General features: G+C 54.0%; 1 protein-coding gene across 3 annotated transcripts in view; it reads right to left on the bottom strand.

The window, feature by feature from the left end:
• Positions 1-13,101, bottom strand: part of SEMA3F (semaphorin 3F) — a 34,219-nt gene that overhangs the window by 6,234 nt on the left and 14,884 nt on the right. For 2 of the 3 annotated variants that reach the window (XM_050780790.1, XM_050780789.1), the window contains exons 3-9: positions 9,420-9,580; positions 9,259-9,321; positions 9,039-9,158; positions 8,202-8,294; positions 6,529-6,622; positions 419-538; positions 42-181 (exon numbers count right to left, since the gene is read on the bottom strand). In XM_050780790.1, coding sequence (XP_050636747.1) covers positions 42-181; positions 419-538; positions 6,529-6,622; positions 8,202-8,294; positions 9,039-9,158; positions 9,259-9,321; positions 9,420-9,580 — 791 coding nt within the window. The remainder of the gene's footprint in view (positions 1-41; positions 182-418; positions 539-6,528; positions 6,623-8,201; positions 8,295-9,038; positions 9,159-9,258; positions 9,322-9,419; positions 9,581-13,101) is intronic. The other variant, XM_050780792.1, reaches the window with a different exon arrangement.

Genomic DNA, 13,101 nt, shown 5'->3' with positions numbered 1-13,101 from the left:
ATTGGTGGAGGAGGCAGCCTGGTGGCTCTGCCAATGCATACCAGGCAAATGCGCCCAATGCGGGCATACACAGCGGGGCTCTGTGGCGCCTCTGCCGACCGCTCACGGAAGAAGAAGTAGAGCTTATCATCATTGCGCTCCGCACTGTCAGGAATGAGCTCAGCATGGATGAACGATGGGTCTGCAGATAGCAGGGGTCAGCTAGGTGAGCCCCTACTCTGATGATGCCCCTGATGTTCTCCAACATCCCCAGCCAGGTACAAGAACACCCCCAACTCCTCTCCAGATAAGAAACTACCCCTGCCCCAGGTAGTCATAGGCTAAATATGTCCCTAATTCCCCGACATGTGCTTCTTTGCAACCTCCTTGCCGCATCCCAGACACATGGCCATGGAAGGGCTCCTGGAGCTGCGCTTACCGTTCAGCCACCGGGAGTTGTACTGATCCGTGCGCATGGCCGTCTGCTTTCCAAGTGTGCGGAAGATGGCTGCGTCAGTGCCCATAAAATCGATGTACACACCAGCATAGAGCTCCTCATCTGTGGGTGGGCCAGTGGGTCAGTCAGAGGGCTGCTGTTTGCTAGGGCCAGGGCACAGCTCAGATGACTTCCAGGGCAGGGCCTTATCTCCCTGCTCAGGCTCCCTGGGGCATGATCTTATCTCCATGGAGTGCTGGTCAGTGTTTCACCACTGGCTCTGGGGGGGTTGGGATTAGTAACAATCAGCTCTGATTAGTAGCAATAGCCCATTTCTGTGGTGTGAATACTCCTGCCATGACTAATTTCAAGCTACCAACCTGAGGTCACTGAAAGCAAAATCAGGAAGAGCTGTCAACACCACTGTACAGTATTTCTACCCCACAGACACAACAAATGTAAATCACCTCAAGAGCATAGCTAATACTCTGGGTGCAGTGGCTCATGCCTATAATCCCAGCACTTTGGAAGGCCCAGGTGGGTGGATCATTTGACGTCAGGAGTTGGAGACCAGCCTGGCCAAGATGCTGAAACCCTACCTCTACTAAAACACAAAAAATAGCCGGGCGTGGTGGCGGGGGCCTGTAATCCCAGCTACTCGGGAGGCTGAGGCAGGAGAATTGCTTGAACCAGGGAGGCGGAGGTTGCAGTGAGCCGAGATCATGCCACTGCACTCCAGCCTGGGCAACATAGCAAGACTCCATCTTAAAAAAAAAAAAAAAAAAAAAAAAAAAGAGGCTGCTCATGGTGGCTTATGCCTGTAATTCCAGCACTTTGGGAGGCTAAGGCAGATGGACCATGAAGTCAAAGAGATCAAGACCATCCTGGCCAATGTGGTGAAACCCCATTTCTACTAAAAATATTAAAAAATTAGCTGAGTGTGATGGTGCACACATGTAGTCCCAGCTACTCGGGAGGCTGAGGCAGGAGGATCACTTAAACCCGGGAGGCGGAAGTTGCAGTGAGCCAAGATCACACCATGGCACTCCTCAGTTTACTGGGCTTTGTGCGCTGCAAATACTGCTTTTTTTATAGAAGGAAGGTTTGTGGCAACCCTGTGTCAAGCAAGTCTGTTAGCACCATTTTTTCAACAGGATATGCTTACTTTGTGTCTCTGTGTCACATTTTGGTAATTCTTCTTCTTCTTTTTTTTTTTCTGAGATGGAGTCTTGCTCTGTCACCCAGGCTAGGGTGCAGTGGCACCATCTTGGCTTACTACAACCTCCTCCTCCCAGGCTCAAGCAATTCTCTTGCCTCAGCCTCCCAAGTAGCTGGGACTACAGGTGCCCACCACTACATCTGGCTAATTTTTGTATTTTTAGTAGAGACGGGATTTCGCCATGTTGGCCAGGCTGGTCTCAAACTCCTGACCTCAGGTGATCCACCCGCCATGGCCTCCCAGAGTGCTGGGATTACAGACATGAGCCACCATGCCTGGCCTACATTTTGGTAATTCTTGCAATATTTCAAACTATCTGTTATGGTGATCTGTGATCAGTGATCTTTGATGTTACTATTGCAATTATTTTGGGGCACTGTGAACCTCACCCACATAAAATAGTGAACTTAATCAATAAATGTTGTGTGTGTTCTGACTGCTCCACTTACTGGCCATTCCCCCATCTCCCTCTTCTTGGGCCTCTCTATTCTCTGGGACACAGCAATATTAAAATTAGATCAATTAATAATCCCACAATGGCCTCTAAGTGTTCAAGGGAAAGGAAGAGTCATACATCTCTCACTTTAAGTCAAAAGCTAGAAATGAGCCAAGCACGGTGGCTCACGCCTGTAATCCTAGCACTTTGGGAGGCTGAGGCAGGTGGATCACTTGAGGTCAGGAGACCAGCCTGGCCAACATGGCAAAACCCGTCTCTACTAAAAATATAAAAATTAGCAGGGGTGGTAGTGGGCGCCTATAATCCCAGCTACTTGGGAGGCTGCGGCAGGAAAATCACTTGAACCGGGGGGCGGGGAGTGGGGGGGTGGCGGTTGCAGTGAGCTGAGATCATGCCACTTCACTTCACTCCAGCCTGGGGGACAGAGTGTTAATTCTGTTAAAAAAAAAAAAAAAAAAAAAAAAAGGCTAGAAATGATTAAGCTTAGTGTGGAAAGCATGTTGAAAGCTGAGACAGGTCCAAAACTAGGCTGCCAGCACCAAACAGTTAGCCAATTTGTGAATGCAAAGGAAAAGTTCTTGAAGGAAATTAGAAGGGTTATTCCAGTAAACACACAAATGATAAGAAAGTGAAACAGCCTTATCACCGATATGGTGAAAGTTTTACTGGTTTACGTGGAAGATCAAACCAGCCACAACATTCCTTTAAGCCAAAGTCTAATCCAGAGCAAAGCCCTAACTGTCTTCAATTCTGTGAAGGCTGAGAGAAGAGAGGAAGCTGGAGAAGAAAGGTTTGAAACCAGCAGAGGCTGGTTCATGAGGTTTAAGGAAAGCAGCTATCTCCAAAACATAAACATGCAAGGTGAAGTAGCAAGTGCTGATGGAAAAGCTGCAGCAAGTTTTCCAGAAGATTTAGATAAGATTATGGATGAAGGGGGCTACACTAAACACGATTTTCAATGTAGATAAAACAGCCTTCTGGCCAGGGCCAGTGGCTCACACCTCTAATCTGAGCACTTTGGGAGGCAGAGGTGAGAGGATCACTTGAGGTCAGGAGTTCGAGACCAGCCTGGTCAACATGGCGAGACCCTGTCTCTACTAATAATACAAAAATTAGCCGGGCATGGTGGCATGTGCCTGTAATCCCAGCTACTTGAGAGGCTGAGGCAGGAGAATCGCTTGAACCTAGGAGGCAGGGGTTGTGGCGAGCCGAGATGGTGCCACTGTACTCCAGCCTGGGCAACAGGGCAAGACTCCATCTCAAAAAAAAAAAAAAAAAAAAAAAAAAAAGAAAGAAAGAAAAGAAAGAAACAGCCTTCTCTTGTAAGAAGCTGCCATCTCGGATTTTCATGGCTATCAAGAAGTCAATTTCTGGCTTCAAAGCTTCAAACGATAGGTGGACTCTCTTATTAGGGGCTAATGCAGCTGGTGGCTTTAAGTTGAAGCCAATGTTCATTTACCATTCCAAGAACCCTAGGGTCCTTAAGAATTATGCGAAATGGGGGCAGGTGTGGTGGCTCACGCCCGTAATCCCAGCACTTTGGGAGGCAGAGGCAGGTGGATCACAAGGTCAGGAGATTGAGACCATCCTGGCTAACATGGTGAAACCCCATCTCTACTAAAATACAAAAAATTAGCTGGGCGTGGTGGCAGGTGCCTGTAGTTCCAGTTACTTGGGAGGCTGAAGCAGGAGAATGGCGTGAACCCCGGAGGCAGAACTTGCAGTGAGCTGAAATCACGCCACTGCACTCCAACCTGGGTGACAGAGAGAGACTCCATCTCAAAAAAAAAAAAAAAAAAAAAAAAAAGAATTATGCGAAATCTACTCTGCCTGAGCTCTATAAATAACAATAAAGCCTGAATGACAGCACATCGACTTACAGCATGGTTTACTGATTTTTCTTTTTTTTTTTTTTTTTTTTTTTTTTGAGATGGAGTCTCGCTCTGTCGCCCAGGCTGGAGTGCAGTGGCCGGATCTCAGCTCACTGCAAGCTCCGCCTCCCGGGTTTACACCATTCTCCTGCCTCAGCCTCCCGAGTAGCTGAGACTACAGGCGCCCGCCACCTCGCCCGGCTAGTTTTTTGTATTTTTTTTAGTAGAGACGGGGTTTCACCGTGTTAGCCTGGATGGTCTCGATCTCCTGACCTCGTGATCCGCCCGTCTCAGCCTCCCAAAGTGCTGGGATTACAGGCTTGAGCCACCGCGCCCGGCCTTTTTTTTCTTTTTTTTTTGAGACAGAGTCTCACTCAGTTGCCCAGGCTGGAGTGCACTGGAGTGATCTTGGCTCACTGCAACCTCCACCTCCCAGGTTCAAGCTATTCTTCTGCCTCAGCCTCCCAAGTAGCTGGGATTACAGGTGCACACCACCACACCTGGCTAATTTTTGTATTTTTAGTAGAGACAGAGTTTCACCCATGTTGGCCAGCCTGGTCTCGAACTCCTGACCTCAAGTGATTCACCCACCTCGGCCTCCCAAAGTCCTAGGATTACAGGCGTGAGCCACCATGCCTGGCTGGCTTTCTGAATATTTTAAACCCACTGTTAAGACCCACTGCTCGGCCGGGCGCGGTGGCTCACGCCTGTAATCCCAGCACTTTGGGAGGCCGAGGCGGGCGGATCACAAGGTCAGGAGATCGAGACCACGGTGAAACCCCGTCGCTACTAAAAAAATACAAAAAAAAAAATTAGCCGGGCGCGGTTGTGGGCGCCTGTAGTCCCAGCTACTCGGGAGGCTGAGGCAGGAGAATGGCGTGAACCCGGGAGGCGGAGCTTGCAGTGAGCCGAGATCGCGCCACTGCACTCCAGCCTGGGCAACAGAGCGAGACTCCGTCTCAAAAAAAAAAAAAAAAAAAAAAAAAAAAAAAAAAAAAAAAAAGACCCACTGCTCAGAAAAAAAGATTCCTTTCAAAATATTGCTGCTCATTGACAATGCACTTGGTCTCCATCAGAGCTCTGATGGAGGTGTGCAAGGAGACACATGTTGTTTTCATGCCTGCTAACACAACATCCATTCTGTAGCCCATAGATCAATTTCAATTTTCAAGTCTTTTTTTTTTTTTTTTTTGAAATGGAGCCTCACTCTGTTGCCAAGGCTGGAGTGCAGTGGCGCGATCTCAGCTCACTGCAACCTCCACCTCCCGGGTTCAAGTGATTCTCCTGCCTCAGCTTCCCTAGTAGCTGGGATTATAGGCACCCACCACCATATCTGGCTAATTTTTGTATTTTTAGTAGAGACAAGGTTTCACCATGTTGGCCAGGCTCGTCTCAACCTCCTGATCTCAGGTGATCCGCCTGCCTCCATCTCCCAAAGTGCTGGAATTACAGGTGTGAGCCACCGCACCCGGCTAGTTTTGAGTGTTTGTTACTTTTTATTGTTGTTACCTTTGTTTTAATGTTTAATTGTAAACTTACATAATTAAAAAAAAATTTTTTTTGGTATTTTTTAGTAGAGACAGGTTTCACCATGTTGTCCAGGCTGGTCTCGAACTCTTGACCTCAAATGATACACCCGCCTCAGCCTCCCAAAGTGCTGGGATTATAGGTGTGAGTCACTGAGCCTGGCCTTAACTTTTAATAATAGTTGTCTTTAACAAGTGGCTCAAAAAAATTCCTGAAAATTTAATAATATACCTGCTTCTAACATACCACATCTGAGGCTCTCCCAGGGCAGGCCCTGTCTTTCCTCATCAGACTGATTTGGGCTCTGCCATCAGGACCTTCTCACTTGCCAAGAGTGGGAGGATAATGTCTGCCCCTTGACCCCAGGGCCTTTCCCAGGCTTGGAGGCGGCACAGTGCCCAACAGCTGCTCTGAGAGGCAGACTGTGTTGAACAATCAGAAAATAGGCAGCATGCATGAGCCAGGGTCACTGGTGGGTTCATCCAACCTGCAGTTAGGGGCAGCAGCTGCTCCTGAGACCCCAAGCAGGACCACTACTCAGAGAACAGCCCCCAACTCTCCCAGACACCTACCCAGACCAGAAATATGCTCTCCTCGTCTGATCACAGGGCCAGAACTGTCCGCTGGTGCTTCCCTACAGGGCTCTCCCAGCCTCTCAGACACATCAAGAACATGCTATGGGACTGCCTCTCAGACCAGCCCCAATATGCACTCGGCTTATATTCTCTTCTAGGAAGCCTGTGGTCAGGAGGGTTCTGGACTTTGCATGGACCACATTGTGTGTTTCAGGGTAGGACCTGGCTTCCTTGGTCCCCCATCCAAAGGGGCCAGGCGGAGGCTTCTACCACCCAGTCGCTGCCCTTGACTCACAATGGGGTCTGGCCTGCACCCTCTCCCCCTTGCTAAGTGGGGCCTTTTGGGGAGTTCAGGGACAGCCTAGTCACGGTCTCTGCCCTTGGGTAAGTGTTGGTGCCATTCCCCATCTCCAGGGGCAGAGGTCACACATTGAGACTGTAGAGCGGGGTTGGGGGGCACTCACTGATGAGGGCCGATGCTGTGTCCAGCTTGGGATCATACGGACACTTGCCCTTCCCTGACTCGAGTCGCTCAGGCTCCAAGTAGAAGATGTAATCCTGCAAGGCAGAGCGGGGTTCAGCATGATCCAGGCCAGTCCCTCAGCCAGGAAGTGTAAGGTCACCAGGCTTCCAGGGTGAGAATGAGCCCCCAGGCATACCCCGAGCCCACCCCCTATACTCCCCAGAGCTCCTTGGCCTTAAACTCCATCCAGCCAGGTCTCCCAGGGCAGAGCCATGCTGTGGGCTCCAAGGGAGGTGCTTCCTAGTCCCAGGTCTTAGGGAAGACCTGGGGATCAAGTCTCAAGGGGCCCTGCCTTGGGGGCTATGAGATGGACATGGAGTGGGCTTGTAGGGGCTGAAGCCCCTCCATGCCAACTGGCTCACAAAGACATTGGCCAAGACCCCCTGGGCTACAGAGGCACAGCTCTTTGCTGTGGCTGCCTGTCTTGGGTCAAGAAGGAGTTGTAGACTTGGCCAGGGTAGGAGTGACTGGTTAAGGGCCTGGGGTCCTGCCCTTTGCCATCAGGTCTGGCCAGGCCAGAGAGCTCTAAGGTTACTGTATCCTCAGGCTTTGTGTCCTACCTGTAGTCCTCAGGATGGACCCATGGGCCATGACCTTTCTCCTGCCCCTCAGCAGAGCCCCCAGGCTCCACGTCTCCCCAGGGAGCCAGGAGTCAAGGAGTCCAGCCCAGACCACATGGAATTCACAAAGCCCCCCCATGCCTCCCAGCCCAGCCTGGAAGATGCTAGGAGGAAGGCTGGAAAAGGCACTAGGATGGGGTGAGCACACAGGCCACAAGAGAAAGCCAGGCAGAGGGAGGGAAAGGGGCAAGGAGAGGAACAGAGGCAGGAGGAGGTGGCAGCAGGTGGCAGGATGGCGATGGGAAGGTGCACACAGGCCTACGTCCAGTTACACTCTGCACACGTGACTTCCTGCACACACAGGGGTGCATACACAGCTCTAAACGTATCACTGCCAGCACACGGAACCCTCTGCTCACACTGTGGACACACACACACAGAATCCACATGATCCTGCATTTCTGCACTCTCCACCACAAACATGCTCTGTCATTCGCCGGCAGCCCATGCCCCCCTGCCCGCCCCTGCCCAGCCCCAGCTCTCCCAGACCAGACCCAGGTCATGACTAGCGGACAGATACCGCCCAGGAGAAGAGCACCCCAAGCACGTGAGTGTGTAGGACACCTGTGTCCACAGATGACCCATGGGAGGCATGGGGCACGGACACTTCGGAGTAAGGTGTCAGACTGCACTCATGTGCCACTTTCCACTCTGGGTGCTGAGTGAGGAGGGCCCACATCCACACTGTTGTATGCTCTTGTGTGTCTACACACATGGGTTCTGAGGGCTAAGGCATGGCTGTCCCCAGGGCTCCTGTCTTCCCCACCTGGCGGCTTCATTATTTCTTGCCTGTAGGGGTCACACTGAGGCTGACATGAGTCCAGTTGGGCATGGCTTCTGAGCCTGAGGGCACTTCAGGGGAAGGGATGGGGACAGGGTGTGGGCACAGAGGTAGAGGGGAGGCCCTGGGGAGGCTGGCCTCAGGTGCAGCCCCAGGGTGAGTTCCGCTCAGAGGCAGTGCTGCCTGGCAAAGGCCTGGAGGGATGAGGCCCACCTGGCGTGGGGCTGTGGGCGTCGGGCGGAGGGCACCATCTGTGGCTCTGCTGCCGCGGCCTCTGACCGCCTGCATCTGGGTCCATGGTGTGGCCTGAGAAGATGAGGAACAGGGGTTAGAGCTGAGGGTGGCAGGGGCTGGGGGAGCGGGCTCGGGCTGCCAGCCTCTAACACCACACAGGCCAGGAACACACCTGAACACGTGGGACCCCAGAGCACCTCTATGCATGTGCACATACATACACACAGGCTTGGCACACTCCTGCACACACAGGTGCCCCTCAGATCCAGTCACTCTCACACATGCCTTACAAGTTCACGCCAGCTCACACACATGCCCACATGGAAATGGAAAAGGGTGGAAGCAGGCAAGAAGGGGCAGAGCTGGGGAAGGGGTAGCTCCCCACAACCCCGGCCCTGGGGGAAGAAGGCAGCTCTCCCCCAGGCCACATGGTAGAAGCCGACCCAGGTGTCCAGTCTCCTGTTGCAAGGCCCCCACCAGGCCCTCTGACTCAGCCGTGGGGGCACGGTCCACAGGCATAGCCAAGAGAGCTGTCGCCACGTATGGAGCAAGTGCTTACTATGTGCCAGGCACAGTGCTAGGAGCTTTGGGAGCTTTAGCTCACTGCCTCCTCCTCGCACCGACCTGTGAGAAAGGCAGCGGTTAGCCCCATTTTCAAGTGAAGAAACTGAGGCTCAGCGAGGTGAAAGAAGTCACTCACCCAAGATCACAAGGCTTGGAAGTGGCAGGGCTGCAGCTGAAGCCCCTCCTCCCATCAGGACCCTGGGATGCAGCCACCAGTGGGGGAAACACAGGGCCAGGGTGGCTGGGGCTTACCTGGGCACGGCGTCCGCGGTTCACATAGGTGCACATGGGGTTGTAGGCACCTGTCCCGCACACATACAGATGTGTTCGGTTCCAGGGCTGGATGAGCCTGACGAAGTTCCCACACTCGCCCTGGGGCCAGAGGGAAGGCTGCATAGGTGCCCTGGCCAGGCCTGCACCCTCACTGGAGTCACCTGCCCCCCTTCCCACCTGTGGATCCCACCAAACTCACGTTGCCATCCTTGCCTGAGAGCACGCATTCCTCAATGCGCTGTGGGGAGGCTGCCCAGTGTATCTGCAGAGAGGGGAGTCAGAGGGTGCAGCCTTCTGGACATGCCCTGAGCCCTGGGGCTCCATGCCCACCCCACGTCCCACATCAGGGTCAGCCCTTACAATGAGGGGCTCGCGGTTGATGTCGTGCAGGTCCAGGGACAGCACGTAGTCCTTGCTGCCCACATACATGCGGTCGTGGTCCTCATCCTTGAGCAAGATTCGGTAGTCGGTTGTGTTGAGCAGGAAGTTGAAGAAGTGGGCAGTGCCTGTGGCCTTCAACTCTGCAGGTGGAGGGCAGGACACCAATTAGGACCTTCAGAAAACCATCCAGCCATACCCCCTCTGACAAAGGGGAGACTGAGGCCCTGAGGTTCCCCTCAGGACCCCCACCACACAGTGGTCTTTTTTTTTTTTCTTTTTATGAGATCAAGTCTCACTCTGCTGCCCAGGCCGCAGTACAGTAGCGAGACTGTGGCTCACTACAACCTCCATCTGCTGGGTTCAAGAGATTCTCCTGTCTCAGCTTCCCAAGTAGCTGGGATTACGGGTGTCAGCCACCACACCCAGCTTATTTTTTTGTTTGTTTGCTTTTTGAGATGGAGTCTTACTCTGTCGCCCAGGCTGGAGTGCGACGGCACAATCTCGGCTCACTGCAACTTTCACCTCCCGGGTTCAAGCAATTCTCTTGCCCCAGCCTCCTGAGTAGTTGGGATCACAGGCGCACCCTACCACGCCTGGCTAATTTTTGTATTTTTAGTAGAGATGGGGTTTCACCATGTTGGTCAGGCTGGTCTTGAACTCCTGACCTCGTGATTCACCCACCTCAGCCTCCCAAAGTGCTGGGATTACAGGTATGAGCCACTGTGCCCAGCTCACACAGTGGTCTTAAACCTCCAGCTTCCCTTCCTGGATCCTTCTCAGCTCCCTCTTCAGTCTCTGACAGACTGGGAGGACAAAGTGGGACAGGTAGGCAGGCCAGGGAAGGCACCACATGCAAAGCTAAACCCCTGATTCATAGACAGCCCTAGCTAGTCTCTGGGACCCAAAGAAAGGGGTGGTGGGTGCGGGCCAGGGTACACAACAGCATCAAAGAGTTTTTGCTCAGGTGGGGGTTAATGCTCCCACGCTCAGGGTGGGGCCAGCTTCACACAGGGGCTTAAAAGGGTTAATGAGCAGATGGGGTGTGGCTGGGTATATCTGGGACAGCCTGCAGACTCTGGCATGGAGCCTGGATGCCCTGTTCTTACCCTGGCTGCCCACCAGGCAGAGGGCACAGCTGGTGCACAGCAAGGTCCTCACTTGGTCTGAAGCAGGTTAGCCAGGAGACCAGAAAGCCCTGCTGGACGTACTGCCCTACAGACCCCAGCTTCCCCCAGACCCTACAAGGCTGCTAATGGTGGAACTCTCAGGCCACCTTGAATGATCCAGGATAGTCATTTCTGAGAAAGAGGCTCTTTCCCTGGTGCTACAACCCTGGGGTCAGGGTTCACCTGGGTCCTCTAGTTTCCTTTTTACATGAGTCCAGCAGCCTTGGCCCTCCAACTCCAGGATGCTGGGGAAAAGTCCTTCCTAAGGATGAAGGACAAGAGGGGGCTCAGCCAATGACAGACAAAGGACTCCTAGAAGCTTGGGAACCTGCCTCCAAGGGGAGGGAGAGCCGAGGGGTCCCCTTGGCAAGCCCCTTCTCCACCCACCCCCAGCTATCTTTAGCTCAGCAGAAGAGGGAACATTGTAATGAGGATGATGAATATTCACACACAAAGGGGGCTTAAGATAGCAGCACAGAGAAGAGCGCATGCGTGTATACACATGGCACAGGCATGCACACGGCGCACACATGTCCTGCCACACATGAGGCACTCACCAAGGGGGTTGCACATGTCTCATCTCCCCTCCCCAGCTGGTAACCCATTTCACAGGTGGGGCAGTCAAGGGAGAGGCCTGGGCCAGGCCCCAAGGCACCTGGAGGGGGAGAACAGCTAGGATCTGAGGCCCTAGACACAGCCTGAAGGTGGGGCAGAGGTGGGCTGGGGTCAGAGGGTTCCACTAGCTGACCCAGAGCCCATGTCTGGTCCCAGGACCTCATTCTGAGAAACTAGCGGGTAAGGAAAGGCCTTGCCCTGCCTGGCCCTGACAATGCGGTGACAAGGGAATGCAGGTGATGACCTTGGTCAACCACTGGGATGCAGGGACGCCGAGGGATCAAAGGGCCGATCCTGCCTGGCGATGGCCTCGCCCGCCTGTCCGGCGGCGCCTCTGAAGTCCTGGGCAGGGCGGCCTGGGCACCTGTCCTGCACCTGTTGTTGGGCCACACGGAGTCCACCGCCTGGCCACTCACCCACAGTGACAACAGGAAAGTAAACATTCCCCCACCCCGAGGGCTGGGAAGTGGCCAGAGAGGAAGTGGGGCTGCCAGTGGAGGCCCCCAAGGCTGGGACAGCCCGCCAGGGGTTATTTATACCCTGGCTGGGGGCATGGCTCGGTCGTGCCCTTACCTGTCCCCTGGGCTAGGGGGCACTTTGGGGGCAATGGCAGGGGGAGGGGGTACAGGCTTAAGTGGGTGCCTTCAGACACAGGCACTCCGGATAAGGGGAAGCTTCAGCCATCAAGTCCCCAGTAACCCAATCAGCCATAATCCCCCCGCTCCAATCCTGCCCAGCCTTGGGCCTCTACAATCTCAACCCTGTACCATGACTTCCAGAGCCCAAGGCCCAAGTCTGAGTCCCCCACCCTCTCGCAAAGCCCCAGCACTCTCAGGCTCCAGCTCCCTCTGTGAGAAAGGCCCTAGAGAACACTCAGAGGATGAGGAAACTGAGTCCCAGCTTAGGGGCAAGAGATTAGCCTTGACCCTCTCTGCCCCCTGCCCCCAGTCTGCCCCTTAGTGGAGGTGGGGGTGGAGGGAGCCCCTTGCTCAGTTATCAAATACCCGCTGTGCACAAGCCCTGTGCTCACAATACCAAGGGCACAGGGAAGGGATGTGACGTGCCAGAGTGCTTGGGGGTGGGATTCCCACCCAGGTCCATGGCTGAAGGAGGGGGAGGCCCAGGGGAAGCCAGTCCTGGTGGTAGAGACTGCTTGCCAGGAGGGCCAGTGCCGGAAGGTGACTCGCTCCCCATGGACAGGGCACATGACTCAGGACCTGCAGGACCCCTCCCAGTGGCCACGGGATATGGCGTCAATGGCTCTGGTGTCACAGGACGTGATGCTTTGATCACTGTGAAAACAGTGTGGGGGGGGAGGGGAACCCCAGGAGGCCGTGCATGGTGGGGAAGGGGTGGGACCCAGGGTCAGGGATCCTTGGCTATGGCTTGAGTTTCTGGGTGAGCTTCATGACCTGAGGTGGGGGCACTCTCGCTCTCTGACCCTCATTCTCCAGTCTATACCATCTCTCAGGCCCTCCTGGTACTGACACTCACAGTGACCCTGAGCATCAGTGACCCCGTTCTGATCTCAGAGAGAGGCTCACAGCCTGGCATTCCTCGGGTCTTCCCCCAAACCATCCTTCGTGGGTGTCTGCCTTTCAGGGAAAGTACAGTGGGATGCGGTCCCAAGTCCTTCCCCAAGGAAGCAGGCTTCCAGGTGTCACTACCTCTTGTAGGACATTCACCCCCATTCCCACCCCAGCTACCCCATTTCCTAGTGCTAGACTGGGGAGCAGAGAGGGCTATAAGGCAGGAAGGGGCCTCCTGTGGACTCAGCTCCAGCCTTCCCAACTCCAGGGTGTCCCTACCCCAACCCCAACCTACAGGAGTAGAGCTAAATCCCAAATCATTCATCCAAACCCAGACTACCAGAGAGGAAC

This window comes from Macaca thibetana, chromosome 2 (genome assembly GCF_024542745.1).
Source record: "Macaca thibetana thibetana isolate TM-01 chromosome 2, ASM2454274v1, whole genome shotgun sequence".
Classification (NCBI taxonomy): Eukaryota; Metazoa; Chordata; class Mammalia; order Primates; family Cercopithecidae; genus Macaca; species Macaca thibetana.
Note: the sequence above shows the minus strand (reverse complement) of the source record. Positions and strands in the feature narration are given on the sequence as shown.